The sequence below is a fragment of the Vombatus ursinus genome, unplaced genomic scaffold (genome assembly GCF_900497805.2).
Source record: "Vombatus ursinus unplaced genomic scaffold, bare-nosed wombat genome assembly UNPS02014807.1, whole genome shotgun sequence".
Taxonomy (NCBI): Eukaryota; Metazoa; Chordata; class Mammalia; order Diprotodontia; family Vombatidae; genus Vombatus; species Vombatus ursinus.
The window spans coordinates 54,009,956-54,030,603 of record NW_020954585.1 but is presented as its reverse complement, the minus strand read 5'-3'; the positions used below and the strand labels follow the sequence as shown (position 1 = coordinate 54,030,603).

The following is a 20,648-nucleotide window of genomic DNA, read 5'->3' as shown; positions in this document are numbered from 1 at the left end:
GCACCCCACCCACAAAATCATTTTCTATATATGCACATTATCTCTCTCTTTAGAAGGTAAGCCCCTCGAGGGCTGGGACCACTTCATTTTTGTCCTGATATTCCCATTGTCTAGTACAGTGACTGACACATAGTAAGTACCTAATAAATACTGTTAAAAGAGTGATTGATTGACCTAGGAAAATTGGAAGGCAAACACAATACATGCCCTATTAGGAATTTAGAGAATAGGGAAGGAAATAAGCATTTATGCAGCACCTACTATGTGCCAGGCACTATGCTAAGTGCTTTATAAATATCACCTCATTTCATCTTCACAACAATCTTATGAGGTAGGTGCTGTTATTGAAGAAACTGAGGCAGACAAAGATTAAGTGACTTGCACAGGGACATACAGCTAGTAAGTGTCTGAGACTGGATTTGAACTCAGTTCTTGCTGACTCTATCACTTAGCAGGGATAGTGGTTTGAACTCACAATAAGCTCATGAAAAGAATAGTTACTGAACTCACCTTTCTATTTTGGTGGGCAAGTAGGTAGTTAGTGTTTCATCCATGAGCTCAGGGCCCTGTTCTTTGTGGATGCCCACACTGTCCACTCAGCCCTCTCTCTTGACTAAAGCTCAGTTTCTCAGAGGCTTCGTTCACCCACATACCACATTTGTAACTTTAAACCTTTTTGCTCCTGGATATATCTTGCAAACTGCTTATTCCACATTCTCCAAGGTGAGCAAAGAGGGTGGAGTGCTTCTGGCACTCCCAGGGAAGGCATATAAGTAAGCCGTGCACTCTGGGACAGACCGTGGTGGGACAGCCATCCTAGGGGCAGTTCCCCTGACTGCTCACAGGCCCTGACTACCATGTTGTTCCTTACTTTTCTCCTGTCAGACCCCATTGGGATTGCTCTTCTGGGGGCTCTGCTCTTCTGGGGGCTGTTCTGCTTCTTCACCCGACCCAAAGAGTCAGCTGGGAAGTGGCCCCCTGGGCCAACCCCTCTCCCTTTCATTGGGAACCTTCACTTGCTGGATCTCAGAAGACAGGACAAGTCACTGATGAAGGTAGGACTGACCGCTGTCCCCTTCCAGGGACCAGCTCCTCTCTCAGTAAGACTCTTAGCTCTGGGGTTGGTGGGACTGGCCAAAGTGGCCCTGGGACTTTATTGTCTCCAGCTTCCTCTAGCCTGATGTGGGTGAGTGTGCTATTGAGAGGGTTTTGGGGGGAAAACAGGCAATAATTTCCCACTATTCTCTTCAACAAGTGTTTATCAAGGGTGTAGAGAACAACAGTAATATAATACCCTGAGTGCAGAAGAGTGAGAGGACATGGTTGGCTGGAGTAGCTGGGGGGAATCTTCAGAATGGAAGGGGACTGTACTTGAGCCCTGAAGGATCTGGTTATCCAGAGACAAAAGGAAGTGGGGTGTTGGTGTAGGGTTCCCCATTACCTCTTTTGTTGTTCAGTTGTTTCAGTTGTGTGTGATTCTTCATGACTCCATTTGGGGTTTTCTTGGCAAGGATACTGGAGTAGTTTGCCATTTCCTTCTCCAGCTCATTCTATAGATGAGGAAACTGATGCAAACAGGGTTAAGTGACTTGCCCAGGGTCACATAGCTAGTAAGTGTCTGAGGTCAGATTTAAATTCAGGTCCTCCTAACTGCAGGGCTAGCATTCTATCCACCTAGCTGCCCACCCATTACCTCTAGGATCAAATATAAAATCCTCTGTTTGGCATTTAAAGCCTTTCACAAGCTAGCCCCTTCCTAACTCTGGGTTTTCTTAAACTATTTTCCCCTCCACACACTCTACAATACAGCAACACTGGCCTTCTTGCTGTTTCCCCTATCTCCTGTCTCTGTGCCTTTGTATCCTCAGCACTTAGCGCACTGTGTGGCACATAGTAAATACTAAATAAATACTTGTTGACTGACATCACAGTTCAAGAGGGATGTAGTACAGGATGCAGTGGAAAGCATCTGAGATCTGTAGTCAGAGGATCTGGGTCCAAATCCTGCCTTGGACACTTCATACCTTTGTCACCTTGGCCAAGTCACTGGACTTCTCAGGACATCAGTTTCTTCACCTGTAAAACGGGAGGCTCAGATTAGATTGTTTTTAAGGTCCTTTCCAGCTCTGTCTATGACCTTATTATGAGCAAGTCTTCTAAGGTAAAAATGAGCATGATGCCTACCTGGACCAGTGTGGGGAATGAGCTTTTGGGGGAGGCGGGGGAATAAGCATTTATTAAGTACCTGCTATGTCTCAGACATTGTGCTAAGTAGTTTTCCAAATTTTACCTCATTTGATCTTACTGTTGAGTAGTCTTGGAAAGGGATCTTATTTCTAAAATTTTGACTTAGGTCTCTTAAGTTGCTTGGTGGGTTGTCTCTGAAACCATACCAATGGATCCACCATTGGTAGAGCATGTCCTTCCAAATGGTTTCTGATAGTGGGGATGGAGTTGCATTGAACTCTCCCCATCCTTTCACCTGTTTTCTTTGGTGATTTGTGGCAATGAGGAGCTGGACTCCCATTTAACAAGTCACAATCTCTCTGTGCCCCAGTTTCCCCATCTATAAAAGTAGGGGGCTACACTCAATGACCTCTATGGTCCCTTCTGGCTCTAAATCTATAATCCTTTGATCCTAATATCCCTGGCTGTGCATGAGACTAGCCCATTTGGCATATTCTCAGCTGGTGACTCATAATATCCTTAGACAAAACCATTAAAATCTCTTGTGACTTCTTTCCTTTTTTTGTTTAATAATGTACATTTACAAAGCACTTTTCTCACAACAACCTTGTGAGAGAAATATCGCATGTATTGTTATCTCCATTTGACAGAGGAGGGAACTGAGGCAACGAGCAGTTAAAGTGTCTTGCTTAAGGTCACAAAACTATTTAGGGTTAGATCTGGGTCTCAAAATCAGGTGTTTGGTTTCCAAGACTGGTACTCCTCCCACAACACTACACTGATGATTAAGCATCTAATGCAGTAAGGATACCAGAAATTAGAACCCTCAGGCAATGAACTTTTTGGTTAACTTAAATTTCTAGTCAGTTGAGGGTCCAATAGATAATTACTTCAACCTTTGTTGAAAATGAAGATATTTTAGCCTACTTTCCTACCTTAGTGAATATAGTGGAGTGGATAGGGCTGAATCTTGCTGTATTGAGTGAGGGTCTCAGCAAGCAGCTCAGGATTATTCATTCTCATTAATTATGGACTAACTGTAGCTGTAGAAAGTAGGAAATAGATACTACATGTAAATGTTGCAAAAATTGTTATTTAGTCATGACCAATTCTTTGTGACCCCATTTGGAGCTTTCTTGGCAAAGATTCCAGATCATTTTACAGATGAGGAAACTGAGGCAAATAGGGTTAAGTGATTTGCCCAGGGTCACACAGCTATTAAGTTTCTGAGGCCAGATTTGAACTCAGGAAGATGTCTTCCTTGATTCCAGGTCGAGAACTCTATCCTCTGTACCGCCTAGCTGCCCCTTTGAAAAAATTATCTTAGCCTTTAATCCAATGATTTTACTGTTGGGAATATGCCCTGGAAGTGTGTCATAAACAAATAAATGAAAAGAGCTATCTGTTCAAAGATTTTTGTATTATACGTGATTAAAAAAACAAACTGTCATGGAAACAAGTTCAAAGTCAGGTAGAGGAATAGTTAAATAGTTTGTGGCACATTCATGTAATGGGATACTATAAAGCAATCAGTTAATCAATGCACACTTATTAACCTCTAATAATAGTGTCTAATTAGCACTTACTATGTCAGCTTTGTAGTATGTGATGTAGTGGAAAGTGTGAGATTTGGAATCAGATGACCTAGGTCCAAGATCTACCTTTGTGACCTTGGGTAAGTCATTGGACTTCTCAGGACATCAGTTTCTTCACCAGTAAAATGGAAAGCCCAGAACAGATGGTATCTCAGGATACCAATGAAAAAGAAAGATCAATAGTATGTAAAATAAAATGAAATCCTGAAAAGCTTTTATGAAAGAATTTGAAGTAGGAAAGAAAACAGAACCAGAAGAGAGGACCACATACTAAGTACAACTAAGTACATACTAAGTACTAAGAGGAAAAATGAATGAGATTAAGTGGACAAAAAAATCCTAATGCAGGCTTAGAGGAAGAAATTGTTATGTTACTTTACCCACTGAAAAGAATTCAAAAGTACATAGTTACACAGCAAATTTAGTTGGCTTCATTGACATTTGACATTAAGCTTTTAATAGGGCATTTAAAAAAATGATAGGATCTGTGAGTGTACGTAGAAGGAAATGGTATCCACCAAAACAGATCAGCAGCTGTTCTGGGCAAGTTATAATCTTAGACTTGTCCAAGGTCCTGCAGTCAGTAGGTATCAAAGGTGGGGCTCAAACCCAGGTTTTCCTGACTCAGAGTCTGACATTCCATCCATAAAGCCAAATCACCTTTTATGGAAACATCTAAACTTTTTAAAAAGGGAAAGGAAGGTTAAGGTACTTGACTGAGTAGGTACTGAGCGCAGGGGACTCCTGTAATAAATCATTTAGCTTAAATCTTTTCTACAAATCTATTTTCTTGTCATCTATTTCTCCTTCAAAGCATGGCTCCATACTTATCAATCATTTTAGCCTCTAGAAGTAGAAGAAAATAAAAACATGTTAGTCTTTACTCTCCTTGTAACTCCTTATTCCAGTTACCTGGGGCCCAGTTTTTCAAATTTCTACTGTTTTTGTTTTTGTTTTTGTTTTTTTAAATAGAAGGTAGTATATAAATTAGAGGCAGCAAGAGAGTCATGGTGGCTTCCAGGTCAAGAAGAGCTGGGTTCAAGACCTGCCTCTGACTCATTGCTTGTGTGACTCTGGGAAAATCATGTAGGCAGCCCCTGGCAACTCTCTGAAAACAGCAATTACCAGTTTGCATTATAATATAATAGCAATTGCCAGCTAATAGTGGTGCAGTGGATATAGTGCCTGGACTGGAGTCAGGAAGACCTGACACTTACTAGCTGTGTGAACCTGGGCAAGTCACTTAACCCTATTTCCCTCAATTTCCTCATCTATAAAATGAACTGGAGAAGTAAATAGCAAATCACTCCAATATCTTTGCCAAGAAAACCCCAAATGGGGTCATGAAGAGTCAGACAAGGGTCATGACTGAACAACAAAAAACAAAAACTTACAATTTGCATTGGCTGGAGGATTTCTACCTGAAGTTCCCTAAATCAATGCAATTGCAGATCTGACCATAACTAATAAATCAATAGTGAATAGAGATTTGTCATTGAGTCACATCATCTGAGTTCATATCCTGTCCCAAACATATACTTGCTAGGTGGCCATGGGCAAAACACTTGATTACTCAATCCCCTCAGGCAACCCATGCCTCAGTTCCCCACACAGGTGAAATCACAGGTACAGTCCCTTCCCCCTGCTACCCTCCTTCCCCACAAATTATATGTGGCAATAGAAGAAGGGGGATGCACATGTGTAGTGAGGGGGTCTATATATTGCAAGGGGGACTTGTTTTTCCTCCCACTTAACAGTATTTTATTATTTCCAATTACATGTAAAGGTAGTTTTCAACATCCATTTTATAAGATATTGAGTTCCAAACTTTTTTGTTCTTCTTTCCCTGTTCTCCTCCTGGCCCCACAAGACGGCAAGCCATCTGTTATAGGCTATACATGTACAATCATATTAAACATATTTCCACATAAGTTATGTTGTGAAAAAAATAATCAGAACAAAAGGGAAAAACCATGAGAAAGAAAAAAATTTAAATAAGAGAGAAAATAGTATTTTCGATCCATATTTTTCGATCCATATTCAGACTCCATAGTTCTTTCTCTGGATGTGGATAGTATTTTCCATTATGAGTCTTTGGAAATTGTCTTAGAACATTGTATTGCTGAGAAGATGCTGTTACTGTGTATGATGTTCTCCTGGTTCTGCTCACTTCACTCACTTCACTTCGCATCAGTTCATGTAAGTCTTTCCATGTTTTTCTGAAATCTGCAGCTCATCATTTCAATAGTATTCCATTACATTCATACAATACAACTTGTTCAGCCATTCCCCAACTGATGGGCATGCCCTCAATTTCCAATTCTTTGCCACCACAAAAAGAGCTGCTATAAATATTTTTGTACATGTGGGTCCTTTTCCTTTTTTTATGATCCCTTTGGGATATAGACCCAGAAGTGGTGTTACTGGATCAAAGAGTATGCACAATTTTATAGGCCTTTGGGCGTAGTTCCAAATTGCTCTCCAGAATGATTGGATCAGTTCACAATTCCCCCAACAATGCATTAGTGTGCCAATTTCCCACATCTTCTCCAACATTTATCATTTTCCTTTTTAGTCATATTAGCCAATCTGATAGGTATGAAGTGGTACCTCAGAGTTGTTTTAATTTGCATTTCTCTAATCAATAGTGATTTAGAGCATTTTTTCACATGACTATAGACAGTTTTAATTTCTTCACCTGACAACTGCCTGTTCATGTCCTTTGACCATTTAATTGGGGAATCACTTGTATTCTTACAAATTTGACTCAGTTCTTTCTTTATTTTAGAAATAAGGCCTTTTTCAGAGACACTGGCTGTAAAAATTGTTTCCCAGCTTTCTGATTTCCTTCTAATCTTGGTTGCACTGGTTTTGTTTGTGCAAAACCTTTTTAATTTAATGTAATCCAAATTATCCATTTTGCATTTCATAATATTCTCTATCTCTTGTTTGGTCATAAATCATTCCCATCTCCATAGATCTCACAGGTAAACTATTCCTTGCTCTCCTAATTTGCTTATAGTATCACCCTTTACGTCTAAATTGCGTATCCATTTTGACTTAATCTTGGTGTGCAGTGTAAGATGTTGGTCTATGCCTAGTTTCTGCCATACTCTTTTCCAGTTTTTCCAGCTGTTTTTGTCAAATACTGAGTTCTTATCCCAGAAGCTGAAGTCTTTGGGTTTATCAAACAGTAGATTACTATAATCATTGACTACTGTGCCTTGTGTACCTAATCTATTCCACTGATCTACCACTATTTCTTAGCCAGGACCTAGTAGTTTTGATGATTGCTGCTTTATAATATAGTTTTAGATCTGGTACAGCTAGGGCAAGGTGGGGCTTGTTGTGTATGGCTCAAAGGGAGGCAGAATAGATATTTCTAGTCTCTTCTCCAAGAGAGACTTTCATTCCTGCCAGGAGGGGAAGCAAGAAGTTGGGGCTGGTGGCCGCCAATTTACTCTGCTCAGAGAAAGGGGGTACTGGGCTAGAAGTATATCTATCTGTTCCATTAATAGTTGTTCATTTAAGGGATATGATTGGATTCAAGTTAACTTCTGATCACTTTGTCATTTCCTGGGGAAGGAAGGCTCTATATCCAAGCCTTGATCCCTTTCCCAACTATTACCAGTTCCACAATAAACACACATAGCAAATATCAAAGAAAACTATCGAAATCATAGCAAAATAGAAATCAGAGGAGGTATACCAGATGATACAGAGTGAAGGAGCTTTCCCATCAGGACTGAGATAACTCAGTTCATCCAAGAAAGACTGTCTTTGATCTCACTCAAGGGGGAAATTCCCCCAAATCTCTAGAGTTGCAAGCTGGGGCTAGAGGCATGACGGACACTTCCTACTCCTCTCAAGTCTTCCCAGAGTCTTTCCTTTAACAGTTTGCCTCTTTGCCTTCTCTGGAAGCTGGAAGCCCACTTGATGCTAAGTTTCAAGACTCTGACTTGGAGAGACCCCAAAGCTATGATTGGTTGAGAATTGAAGCCCTCACCTTTTTCCAATTCTGCCTGCCCCTCATGCAGGTTAGAGCCTTCATTTCTGTCAATAAGGAGAGAGTCCCATACCAGTGGGTCTTGGGACAGGGTTTACATAGATAAATACTAATTATTTTTGTGTTCTATCCATTAGGCCATTTCACATACTCCACAATCCAGTAACACTGGCCTCTTTGCTGTTTCATGTACAAGACAGCCCACCACCTAACTTCTGGCATTTTCACTGACTGTCCCTCATGCCTGGAATTCTGTCCCTCCTTATCTTCCAACTGCTGGCTTCCCTGGCTTCCTTTAATTGTCACCTAAGGTCTCACCTTCTATAAGTATCCTTTGTTGGTCCTCTTTAATCTTAGTGCTTTCCCTATGAGATTCTCTCCAATTTACTTTGTATATATCTTGTTTGTACAAAGTTGTTTGTGGGATGTCTCCCCCATCAGACTGTGAGCTCCTTTAAAGTAGAACCCCCCCTTTCTTTGTATCCCAGTCCTTAGCACAATGCCTGGTACATAGTAGGTGCTTAATAAATGCTTGTTGAGGGGCAGCTAGGTGGCGCAGTGGATAGAGCACCAGCCCTGAAGTCAAGAGGACCTGAGTTCAAATCTGGCCTCAGACCAAACACTTGACACCTACTCGCTGTGTGACCCTGGGCAAGTCACTTAACCCCAATTGCCTAAAAAAAAAAATCAAATGTGGAATAAATGCTTGTTGACTTGAGACAATAATCATTGTCTCTTGGACAAGAGCTCTTGGGAGCTCTTGGATAACAGTAGCAACAACATAGTATGATGCCCTATTCCAATAACACATGCTTTTCTTTTTTTAACCAATAGTCATCCATTAGACAATTCAGTTATCCACACCAGTGGAGAGTAAGTGGCATTCATAAGTCAAATATAAATTGCAACTTGGCTTGGAATGAAATTTATGGTCTAGATTATTTTGGGGAGGCAACAGATTTACCTTTCTAATCATGTGTTAAAATCCAATTAGCCAATATAAAAGGGAGTTTTCTTCACTGAGCTTATGTACACTGATGATGGAGACAGTGGCCCAGAAATCTGCTGGGTGGCAACAGGGTCTAATGACCTAATTGCTGTTACTCTAGATGAGATCAGTATTTCCCAAGAGTTGACCTCAACATAGCAGATGTCTCAGAAACCCTCTTTCCCACTGATGATGGTAGAATAGTGAAAAGTAGTAGTAATATCTTCTGCCAAGCCTTCTGCCTCTATCGCTGGGAGGACAACCCCAAAGGAGATGACGAGAGATTTGGGAAAATCTACTTGTTACTTTTCTCTCATTTCCTATGACTATCCTCTCTGGACTAAGATTGAAAGGAGGAATGGAAGGGGGAGAATTAGAAAAATTACCAGATGAACAAGATTGACTCCCACTTTAACCTTTTTCAGTCTCATCAGTCTCATTATTCCTTGATATGTCTCCCGTCACACCCACACTCATACCTATATCCCCCCACACACATACTCATGTTGCCAAAGCAATCTTTCATCAACTTTTTTCTTGTTCCAAGAGAGAGATAGGCACTAGACCTGTGATTTAATTGGCACAAGAAACACCCAGGTGAGAAAACTCTGTCTAACAAGGCAGGTCAATACCTTCTCTGCGACTTAATCTTAGAGAGTTGCCTAGTGTGCTAAGAAAGTAAATGACTTATATGAAAAAATGCTCCAAATAACTATTGATTAGAGAATTGCAAATTAAAGCAACTCTGAGGTACTTAACAGATTGCCAGAAATGGAAAATGGGGAATGTTAGAAGGGATGTGATAAAGTTGGGACACTAATGCATTGTTGGTGGAATTGTGAACTGATACAACTATTCTGAAGAGCATTTTGGAACTGTGCCCAAAGGGCTATAAAACTGCATACCCTTTGATCCAGCAATGCCACTACTTCATCCGTGTCTGTAAGAAATTTTAAAAGGTGGGGAGGGGAAGGATTTACTTGTACAAAAATATTTATAGTAGCTCTTTTTGTGGTGGCAAAGAATCAGAAATTATGGGGATGCCCATCAACTGGGGAATGACTGAACAAGTTGTGGGATATGATTGTAATGAAATATTATTGTGCTATAAGAAATGACAAGTAGGCAGATTTCAGAAAAACCTGGAAAGACTTACATGAACTGATCGGCAACAGAACCAGGAGAACATTGTACACAGTAACAGCAGCATCCTATTATGATCAGCTGTGAATGACTTAGCTCTTCTCAACAATATAATGATCCAAGACAATTCCAAAGGACTCATGAGGAAAAATGCTATCCACCTCCAGAGAAAGAACTAATGGAGTCTGAATGCAGATTGAAGCATACTAATTTCACTATTTAAATTTTTTTTCTTTTTTTCTGTTTCTCCTTTCACAACATAGCTAAAATGGAAATATGGTTTACATGTTGTACATATATAACCTATATCAAATTGCTTATTGCCTTAGGAAGGGGAGAAGTGTGGGGGGAGAAAAGTTAGAACTCAAAAAAATTATTTTAAATGAATGTTAAAATTTGTCTTTACATGTAATTTGAAAAAATAAAATACTATTTTAAAAAGAGAGAGAGGCTTGCCCAAGATCAGACAACTAGTACATGTCTTCCTGGCTTCAACCCCAGCTTTCTATTTACCATGGACCACTCTAATTTCAACCACCTCTTCATCCCTGAACATGTAATTCATTCATAGCTGATTTGTAAACAGACATTCTGAAACCGATGCCATTTAAAATGGAACAAGAAGATCACTTGTGATGTAGTGGAAAAAGCAATGTTGTGGGGGCTGGGGAACCAGATTTTAGATGTGGCTCTGACACTGATAAGCAGGCCACTGAGTGTGGCCCACCCTTCAGTATTCTTATCTGTGAAATGGAACTAGATAAACTAGAAACTAAGGTCTCATCTAGCTACAGCTTTCTATAAAGCAGGTGATGTATCACTCTGTAGGAATAACTGCTTTATGTGAGCACAAAGAGGGGAAAGGCAGCTGGCATAGTGGAAAGAATACTAGATTTGAAGCTAGATGACCTAAGTTCAAATCACAGCCCTGCCATTTAATCCTTGTGTGACCTCAGGAAAGTCTCTTAACCTCTCTGTCCCTCAGTCTCCTCATTTGTAAAAATAAGAGGATTGGATTTCAGAGGTGTCAAACTTGCTATTAGAGGACCCCAAACTTCTGCAAAACTCTGGAGTGTCACTGGAGTTAGAATAAAATGTAACTGGAAAATGTTTAACAAAATAGAGTAGCTAGGTGATGACAGAGCACTAGGCTTGGAATCAGGAAGACTCATCTTCATGAGTTCAAATCTGGCCCCAGACATTTTCTAGCTGTGTAACCCTGGGCAAGTCACTTAATCCTATTTGTCTCAGTTTCCTCATCTGTAAAACAAACTGGGGAAGGAAATGTTAAACTATTTCAGTATCTCTGCCAAGAAAATCTGCCAAAAAGGGGTCATGAAGAGTTGGACATGACTGAAAAGATAAACAACTTAACAAAATAAATAAAAATACAACACAACATAGATAATGTTAATTTGTGGTATTCTAAGTCAATATACCCCTGGATTATGTGACTTTTTAGTTCCCTTCTAGTTCTATCTGTGATCCAATATATGGAGCTCTGATAGTAGCTGTAGCAGCTTCCTGTCCTGAGTTCTTCTTTCAGTCCCTTTGTCCGTGCTTAAGTGGGACTTTCCTGGGTCTCTCACATCTTAGATTTTCCTGTTAGCACCCAAGCCCAAGTATGAACAGGCATAGAGAATGGACCTGTGATTTCATTCATATAGGAAATCCACATGTGAGGAAACTAACAACAGTAATAACAATAATTAATAATTATAATAGCTAGCATTTCTATAGACCTCTAAGGTTTGCAAAGTACTTTATAAATATTATCTCATTTGATCCTCACAACAAATCTGGGAGGCAGATACTCTTATTATTCCCATTTTTACAGATAAGGAAACTGAGGTTAAGTGACTTACCCAGAGTCACAAAACTAGTAAGTGTCTAAGGCAGGAATTGAAATTAGATTGTCTTGACTCCAAATCCAAAGCTCTCTCCAATTGCCTCACCTCTACCAATATAGGTCAATACCTTTCCTGGAACTTATAGTCTTAAAAAGTTGCTTAGAAAATTGAGAGGTTGAGTGACTTTCCCAACGCCACATAGCCCATATGTGTCAGAGTCAATACCTGAACCGAAGTCTTCCTGCCTATGAGGTTGACTTTCTAGACACTAAGCTGAACTACCTCTCTATGAGTTACCTAATGATAATAACTCATAGTTTATTTGGTCCATGTTCACTGTCATCCTATGAAGATTCTAATCTCAATTTCTTATGTCTATAATGTATTGTTCACTTCATATAAAGACTAGAAGACATTTGGCTAAAGCTGAATCACAATCATTTTTTCAAATCTGCTCCTCACTGTCCGTAGTATCTAAGAATTAGAAACAAAGTCAATTGGGAAATGCATGTACCAATTGTGGTACATGAATGTAATAAATATTTCTATGCAGTAAGTAAGAAATGATGTTTGTGAAGACTACAGAGATGCATGGAGAGACTTATAGGAAGTGAAGTAAATAGAACCAGGAAAAATATCCATAATGACTACCAAAATATCAGCAAAAAACATAAAGAACAAAACAAAACTGAACACCATGTGATTAGAATCACCAAGGATGGCCCTGAAGGATAGCTGAGGAAATGTCCCTCCCTTCCTGGGTATGGAATATATTGTTATATCATCAGATTGTGTTAAAGCTTTGGTTAGTGTTGTTGAACTGTTTGTTTTTTCCTTTTCTTTTTAATTCTTTGCTATAAGGGATGACTTCTGGGGGATGATAGAGGACAGATATACTTGGAAATGAAGGTGTTATTTAAAAAAAAAAAACAACCTCACCAAGCCTCCAAATCAATAAAAATGAGAAAAAAGAGTTCATTCCTTGCTCTCAGGGAGAGCATGAAACTTGGATCCTTTACTGTAGTGAAAGGGAAATGAACAATGTTGGTTTTAAAATCTTATACTGAAGCACCCATTCCTGGGAAGGTCTGAAATCTCAGCTTCCGAGCTTCTAATCTCAACCTGCCGGTCCTGTTCCCCCCACCGTCCTTCTGTATCAAGCCTCATTCTCAGAGACAGAGGACAGAAACAGACACTCATCTCCTTGAGGATGCAAAAGTTGGAGGAGAGTGTTGACCCAGATCTGGCCAAAAAAAAAAAAAAAGCAGCATTTATTAAGCATCAAACCTTAGACAGTAGGGGATTCAACAAAAGTAAATGAATGGTTGGAGGTCTCTTAGAAAGTCTGCAGGGGGGCAGCTAGGTGGTGCAGTGGATAGAGCACTGGCCCTGAATTCAGGAGGACCTGAGTTCAAATCCGACCTCAGACACATAACACTTACTAGCTGTGTGACCCTGGGCAAGTCACTTAGCCCTATTGCCTAGACCAAAAAAAAAAAAAAAGTCTGCAGGGTGGACTTTGAATATTTGACTGAAAATTTTAAATTGTCACAAATTCTCCAAATAATTGAAGGATATGTAATTAGATCATAAGATCATAGATCTAGAAGAAATCTCAGAGGCCATCTAGTCCAACTCCTTGATTTTACAGATGTGGAATCTGAGGCCCAGGGAGTTTAAATCATTTGTCTAACCTCATGTCAGTAGTAAGTGGCAGAATTGTGATTTGAACTGTGGCCTTTTGATTACAAAGTGAGCATTCTTTCTACTATACCATCCTGGTGTGGAGACTCTTTCCACCAGTACCAACACAACCTACATATGACTTGGTAGATAAATCCTAGGCGTTGCCTGAGGCACATACAGGTTAAGTGACTTTCCCTGGGGTCAGGGGCACCCTTGTTTCCCCCTGCACGTGTTTTAGAGAAACATGGTGCCATCTTCATTATTCACTTTGGTCTCCAGAATATGGTGGTGCAAATTGGCTATGAGGCTGTGAAAGAAGCATTGGTCAACTCTGGCAGGATTTGAATCCAAGCCTTTCTTGACCACTAGTTCAGCCTTTTCTGGCCACATTACTGACTTATTGCATCCCTAAGACATCGTTGGGACATTTTTCCACTGGGTGTACATTTGTTAAGTGATTACTGAGAGGCAATACCATATTATGGAAGGGATTCTGGCCTGAGAATCCAGAGACCCAGCTTTGCTTAACACAAGGGAGCTGGACAGTATAGTCTCTATGGTAATTTCCAATTCTAATCTTTTGTGATGTTTTCCACAATTTGCAATTTAGTCAGTTTAATCAGAGAAGGCATTTATAAACCTGTGTATTATATGACTTAACCACCTTTTTCTTTCCACTGATGAGCACTGATGGCATGACCCTTGTGCCCCCTCCCCAGATTTCAGAGGAATATGGCCCCGTTTTCACCATTCACTTTGGTCTCCAGAAGATGGTGGTGCTGACTGGCTACGAGGCTGTAAGAGAGGCACTGGTCAACTTTGCCGAGGAGTTTGCTGACCGACCACCCATTCCCATATTCCAGTGCATCCAGGAAGGCCAGGGTATGTGGTTAAGACAACATTGACCCTCACTGGGCATGATGGGGGTGGGAGGAAGAGGAGAACCTCCCAGATGTATCTCCCCCCACCCAAGTGCCCAAGTCAGCCAAGGCAACTGTCTCTCAGAGCAACCATTTGCTCCTATTTTGCTTTCATAATTTTGCATAGTATGGCCATGCAATTAAGCATGTGCCCTCAGGCCTAGGGATATACACACGTGTGTGTATATATATATATACACACATATGAATGTGTACATATAGAGTTTTATATATCGCATATATTTGCATATATGCATATGTGTGTGTATGTGTGTGTACATGTATACACATATATATGTTGATTCTCAAAAAAATGAAAGACTGGGTTGAAAATAAATGGAAAGAGGCAGCTAGGTGGCACAGTGGATAGAGCACTGAGTCAGGAGGACCTGAGTTCAAATCTGGCCTCAGACGACATAACACTCACCAGCTGCGTGATTCTGGGCAAGTCACTTACCCCAATTGCCTCACCAAAAAAAATAAATAAATAAATAAAATAAATGGAAGAAAATGATTTTGGGTTCTTTTACAATACTATTTTGTGTTGTGACAGAGCTTCATCCCTTTCAAAGAGCTTTGAACATGTATCATCTCATGCAATCTTCATCAAACCCTGTGAGGCAGCCAGTACAATAGTAATAACAGCAACAATAATAATAACAACAATGCACTTTAAAGTTTGCAAAGTGAAGCAGGAACAGGAAAATAATACACTGACTACAACAGTCTAAGTGGAAAGAATAATCAAAAACCCCTCAAACTTAACCCTGTAATTATAATGACCAAATTATAATGACTCAAAGAAGAAATATGAGAAAGTGCCTTGTAGTAGGAGCAATATCGTAAACCTAAACTACCGGCAGACTGGCCAGAGTCAGGCCCAGTCTATAATATGGCCCCTTTCCTTTTTTGTAGAGCAGACCTGCACAATTTGGCAGCAGGGAGGTGCCAAAATTAAAACAGGCTAAACTTCTTCAGGCTGTAGATAGATTTTTAGTGATTCACTTTCCCAGTAAAGGTATAATTAGTGATTAAACTATTTTGCAAATAAACCATATTAAAAAAGGGAAATTTCAATTAATATCAATTAATTATACTCATTACTTAAGATTTTTATCTATCATGGAATCATATTAATATTAAAAAATTACTTTTCTAAGTGGTACAATTTTTAATATATTTTTCAGATTTTCTCACTGTTTACATTTAGTTAATGGGACATATTATACTTCTTGTCAGCAGTTTATCATATTCCAGAATCATGTTTGAAATTAATTTCTTTAGAAATCTGAAAAACTAACCTTAGTAGCTGCCTCATTTTCTGAATTTACTTTCTTGAAAAACTGTTGTTCTCCACTGAGATTTTTCAACAATTTGGATGGTTTAATTTGTTTTTCATTGGTGTCCAATTTGCTTAAGTCAGGATGTTTTGATTCGAAATGGTGACGAAGATTGTATTCCTTCAGAATGGTTATTACTTCTTGGTAAACAAGGCATAATATTTTGTCTCTCGTGTAAGTAAACAAGTGTCTATTTGTCCACTCCTCTATATCCTGATTCAATCTTCCATTTCTTTTTGTCACACTCATTTTACAAAGTCACCCCCAAAACTTTAATGTTAGAACCAAAAATCTCCACAGCAACTGCGCATATACAAAGAAATACTGAACTGAGTGTCTGACCTTGGAGAGCACCAGACACTCATGTAACTTGAAGGGCGGCTGCACAGGGAGGGAGGGGAAGAAACTCTTGCCTTGTTGCTGCTCATTGAATAGTGGATGTCAACTGTGTTGGCATGTGGCTGCACTCACTTTGTCCCTGTTCAACGCCAGTAAGACCGAAAACACAGCAAAAAGATAACAACTCTTGCTCCTCTCAGACTAGAAACAGACTGATGATGGTTGGTTGCCATGAGTCACGTGACAAACAGGAGAGAGTACGGAGTGGCAACCCACCCGCCATGATGGGCACAATAGTGACTAGTGGAAGGTGGGTTAAGCAGGGCACAGACAAAGCACACACTACATCTTTACTTTCTTTTACAACCTCTACATTTTTCATGAGCTGCCTGAAATCTTTTGGTGAGCCGCAAGCAGCCCGTGGGCTGTATCTCGCACAGGTCTGTTGTAGAGGAAGGGGACCATGGATGCAAAGCATCAGACACACTGCCAGGCTAGGGTGATGTGTCAGTTTTCCAGAACTTCTTTCCTTTATTCTTTGCTAAAGGAGATGGATTTCTGGGCAGGAGAGGGATATGTTCAGAAATAAAGGTAATGAAGGCAGCTAGGTGGCACAGTGAATAGAGCACTGGCCCTGGAGTCAGGAGGACCTGAGTTCTAATCTGGGTTCAGACACCTAACACTTACTTGCTGTGTGATCCCGGGCAAGTCACTTAACCCCAATTGCCTCACCAAAAAATGAATAAATTAAAAATTAAAATTAAGAAAAAGAAATAAAGGTAATGTAAAAACCAAAGATATCAATAAAAAAATTTTTGTTAAAGCCTGAAAAGTGATTTATTGAAATCACGAAGCTTCAAACCAATTCTGTAAGGCAGGACTATAGGAATTATACTCCCTTTACTGTCCTTTGTTCTTAAAGAAGACTAAAATGACATCACTTTATTGAGTCAAGATACATACAATATGTCTGACTGTGGCTGATCAGACCAATATGCACTCAGAAGGCTCTATCATAGGTCAGGCAGAAATAGTCTATGTGAACATTTGGAGTGGATACACTCCCTAGAGGCATCTAGGTGGTGGTGTGAATGGATAGAGCACTGGACCTGGAGTCAGGAAGACCTGAGTTCAAATCTTGGATCTGATACTTCTTAGTTGTTTGACCCAGGGCAAGTCACTTAATCTCTCTCCACTTTAGTTTCCTCATCTGTAAACTGAGGATAATAATAGCATTTATCTCAGAGTAAGGATCAAATGAGAGATAACATATCAGATTGATTTGTAGTTCTTCAAGTGCCATATAATGCTAATAACAATTATTATTTATAGATGAGGAAATGGACACTCAGAAGTGATTGGCATAAAGTCATATAGTAAGTCATAGGATCGTGGAATGAAAGTTGGAAGGGGCTTTAGCAGTCAGCTAGTCTTCTCATTCTACAGATGAGGAACTGAGACCCAGAGAGGTAAACAGACTTGCTTAAATAGGTGGTAAGCATCAGAGGTTACATTCAAACTCAGTCTTCCTGGATCCAATTTTAGCACTCTATCTACTATACCATACTGCTTAGCATTATGATGATGATGATGAAGAGGAAGAAACTGAGACTAATTGAAATTAAGTGACTTTTTATACCCTCCCAACTCTTACAGTAACTTGCATACAATTGGCACTCATTAAATGTCTGCTGATGTTGAGAGCAGTGATAAAGATGATTTGTACTGCGTCATACAACCCATTAGTAAAACAGAGGACATTTGAACACAGCTGTCTTGTGGGAAGGAGTTGCTCAATGGGAGCTGCTGTCTGTGGTTCTCTAAGGCTACAGAAAAAGGAGGAGGAAGAACAAGCTGAGAGGCTCCTTGGTTGGGAGTAGAAAACAGCAGATGAAAGTCAACCTGGGTAAGATAAAATGGGAGAGTAATGGGGCTGAGGGTGCAGGGGAAATGATGGGGAGCCAAAGTCAGAGTCAGAGAACCATAGATAAGGTTGACAGAATTCAAAGCCTTTCAAGTCGGATAGCAGAGTAGCAATAAGGTACTGCTATGCTAGGGTTGGTTGTCATAGATTAGCTCTTTAAGAATGAATGAATGGATGGATGGATGGATGGATGGATGGATGGATGATGAGTTGTTCCAATACCATCTGCTGAGACTGCATTGATATTTAATAAGATAAGAGAGTATAGGGCTTTTATGAGTTGCTGCTCTAGTTATAAATTTCTCCTAAAAAGCCTCTAGCTACTAGGAGAGTATCAACATTAGACCCCTTCCTCAAACCATCTTCTGGGTCAGGAGATAGATGGATGTCTTCAGAGAAGTGTGTCTCCAGGTCATGGAACTTTGTCTTTGAAGCCCTATTTCAGCAATGATAGCTTCCTGACTCCTACTTGAATGTGTGTGTGTGTGTGTATTGTATTTGGCTGTCTTGGGGACTTTCGCAGGGGATGAATGAAGGGGAATGAGGTGGTGGGACACTTCTGGTGAAGGAATAACTTGCAATGCATTCACCCCCCAGGTATATTTTTCTCATCTGGGGAACTATGGAAAACCACTCGCAAATTTACCATGTCTAGCTTGCATAACCTTGGGATGGGGAAAATGCTGATGGTGAAGAAGATTCTGGAAGAATTTAGTTTCCTGGCAGGATTGATAGACTCTTTCAAAGGTGAGATCTTTGATTGCAATCTTTTTTTTTTTTTTTTTTTTTTTTGCTATAGACAAGTTTGTTTGGGAACCTGAATTTGGTACCTCCTAATGTATTAGGGTTATTTTTGTTTGTTTGTTTGTTTGTTTGCTTTTGTTTTTTTGGCCTTGTAGGTAAACCTTTCAAGTTGAAACTATTCAAAATGGCACCAACCAATATCACTTTTCTTCTGCTCTTTGGAGACCGGTTTGATTATCAAGACCCAACATTTGTTACTTTACTGAGACTAATAGATGAAGTTATGGTTCTTCTGGGCTCTCCCTTCCTCCATGTGAGTAGCTTTCTGCCTCTTTGGTGCTAATGATAAACACTGCAATTAACAGTTAATGCACATGGGGCAAAATGGGGGTAAGGGATAGCTTCACCTGGGGGTTAGTGCCTGGGACATCACCATAGGTTAGGAGAAGAAGAAGTATCCTTGGTTACGGTTTTCTCAGGGGGTGGGCAGGTAGAGAATAAAGCACTGAGAGGGTGAGCCATCCATCTCCTGCCTCCCACTGTGTTTGTAGGGGATGGATCAACAATTAGGGCAGTGTTGTCAGTACCCTTTAATTTTTCTACCCTGTGTCAAAGTCCCAGTCACTCACCCTGGTTACCACTCTAATTTGATATAGTTAGTCATCAGGCACTAAGTGTTGGGCAACTCAATGGACTTTTTGTTTGAGTCTCAAGGTTAAGACCAGCAAAATTGAAAAGTCATGAGAGACTATGTTCAATGTCCCTCCTCTTCCAGTATATTTGTCTGCTTCCTTTGCCCTTGTCGATCTGATCTTCCTTCTCTTCTCCTTCTGTGCATCCTTAGTACCCTTCTGCAGTCTTTTCTTCCTCTTTGAAAAAGTTACCCTTAGAAACATATTTGATATCCTATGAGCAACAATTTAGAACTGAAAGGGTCCTTAGAATCATAAAATCAGAGTGGGAAGGGACCTGATAGGGCATCTAGCCCAATTCACATCTGAACAACAAAGTCTTCTTCAACAACCCTGGGGAATGAATATTCAACCTTTGCTTAAAGACCCCAAACAAGGAAGAGCCTATTACCTCCTGAGGCTGGGCAACCCACTCCACTTTGAAGTAATTCTAATTGTTAGGAAAATTTCTCTAAGAACAAACCTAAATATGCTTCTTTGCCACTACCATCCTTGGCTCCTACTCCTCACATTAGAGGCCAAGCAGAATAAGTCTAATCTCTCTCCCATGTGACAGTCCTTGCATGCTTCAATCAATCAATCAATTGACAAGCATTTATTAAGCACCTACTCTGTGCCAGGCAATGTATTAGGCATTGGGGATACAATGACAAAAACAAAACAATCCTTGCCTCCAAGGAACTTACATTATATCAGAAGAAACTACATGTTCTGCCATCATGTTCCCCTTAAGGTTGCAGATTAAACATTCCCATTTCTTCCAACTGCCTGGTTCTACTCAAGGTCTAATATAGGGGTCAGCAAATTGTTTTGAACTCAAGGACCTCTTTGACATCCTTGCTTATTACCAAGTTTGAACACTATTTTCTGTGTATGTGTGTGTATGTGAGCACATGTGGCAGGGGTGGGGGGTGTCGGGGAGAGGGGAGTTATGTATGTAGGAATAGGGATTAGGAAGTCCTAATAGAGACGCCTAATAGGTGTCTGGTCCACCTTGCACTGTGAATCATAGTTAGACAGTACACCACAAGGGCAGGTGTGGAGCAGGTGAACCTACTCCCCTTAACTACTCCCCCCCAGTAAAGGGTGGGTACATTCACTGGTTATTCACTCAGTCACTGGCTTTTCCCTCACCCCTTTTTTCCTTTCAATTTCAGAAAAAGAAAAAAAGGAAAAATTTGGATTTTATATCAGCTTCTTTCCTAATATATCCCTCTTCTCTCCCTCACCCAGA

General features: G+C 40.1%; 1 protein-coding gene across 2 annotated transcripts in view; it reads left to right on the top strand.

Moving 5' to 3' along the window:
* Nucleotides 1-814: 814 nt before the first annotated feature.
* Nucleotides 815-20,648, top strand: part of LOC114052448 (cytochrome P450 2W1-like) — a 37,240-nt gene continuing 17,406 nt past the window's right edge. For both annotated transcript variants that reach the window (XM_027875058.1, XM_027875057.1), the window contains exons 1-4: nt 815-1,055; nt 14,175-14,337; nt 18,576-18,725; nt 18,878-19,035. In XM_027875058.1, the coding sequence (XP_027730859.1) occupies nt 858-1,055; nt 14,175-14,337; nt 18,576-18,725; nt 18,878-19,035 (669 nt within the window). In that variant the 5' untranslated portion in view covers nt 815-857. The remainder of the gene's footprint in view (nt 1,056-14,174; nt 14,338-18,575; nt 18,726-18,877; nt 19,036-20,648) is intronic.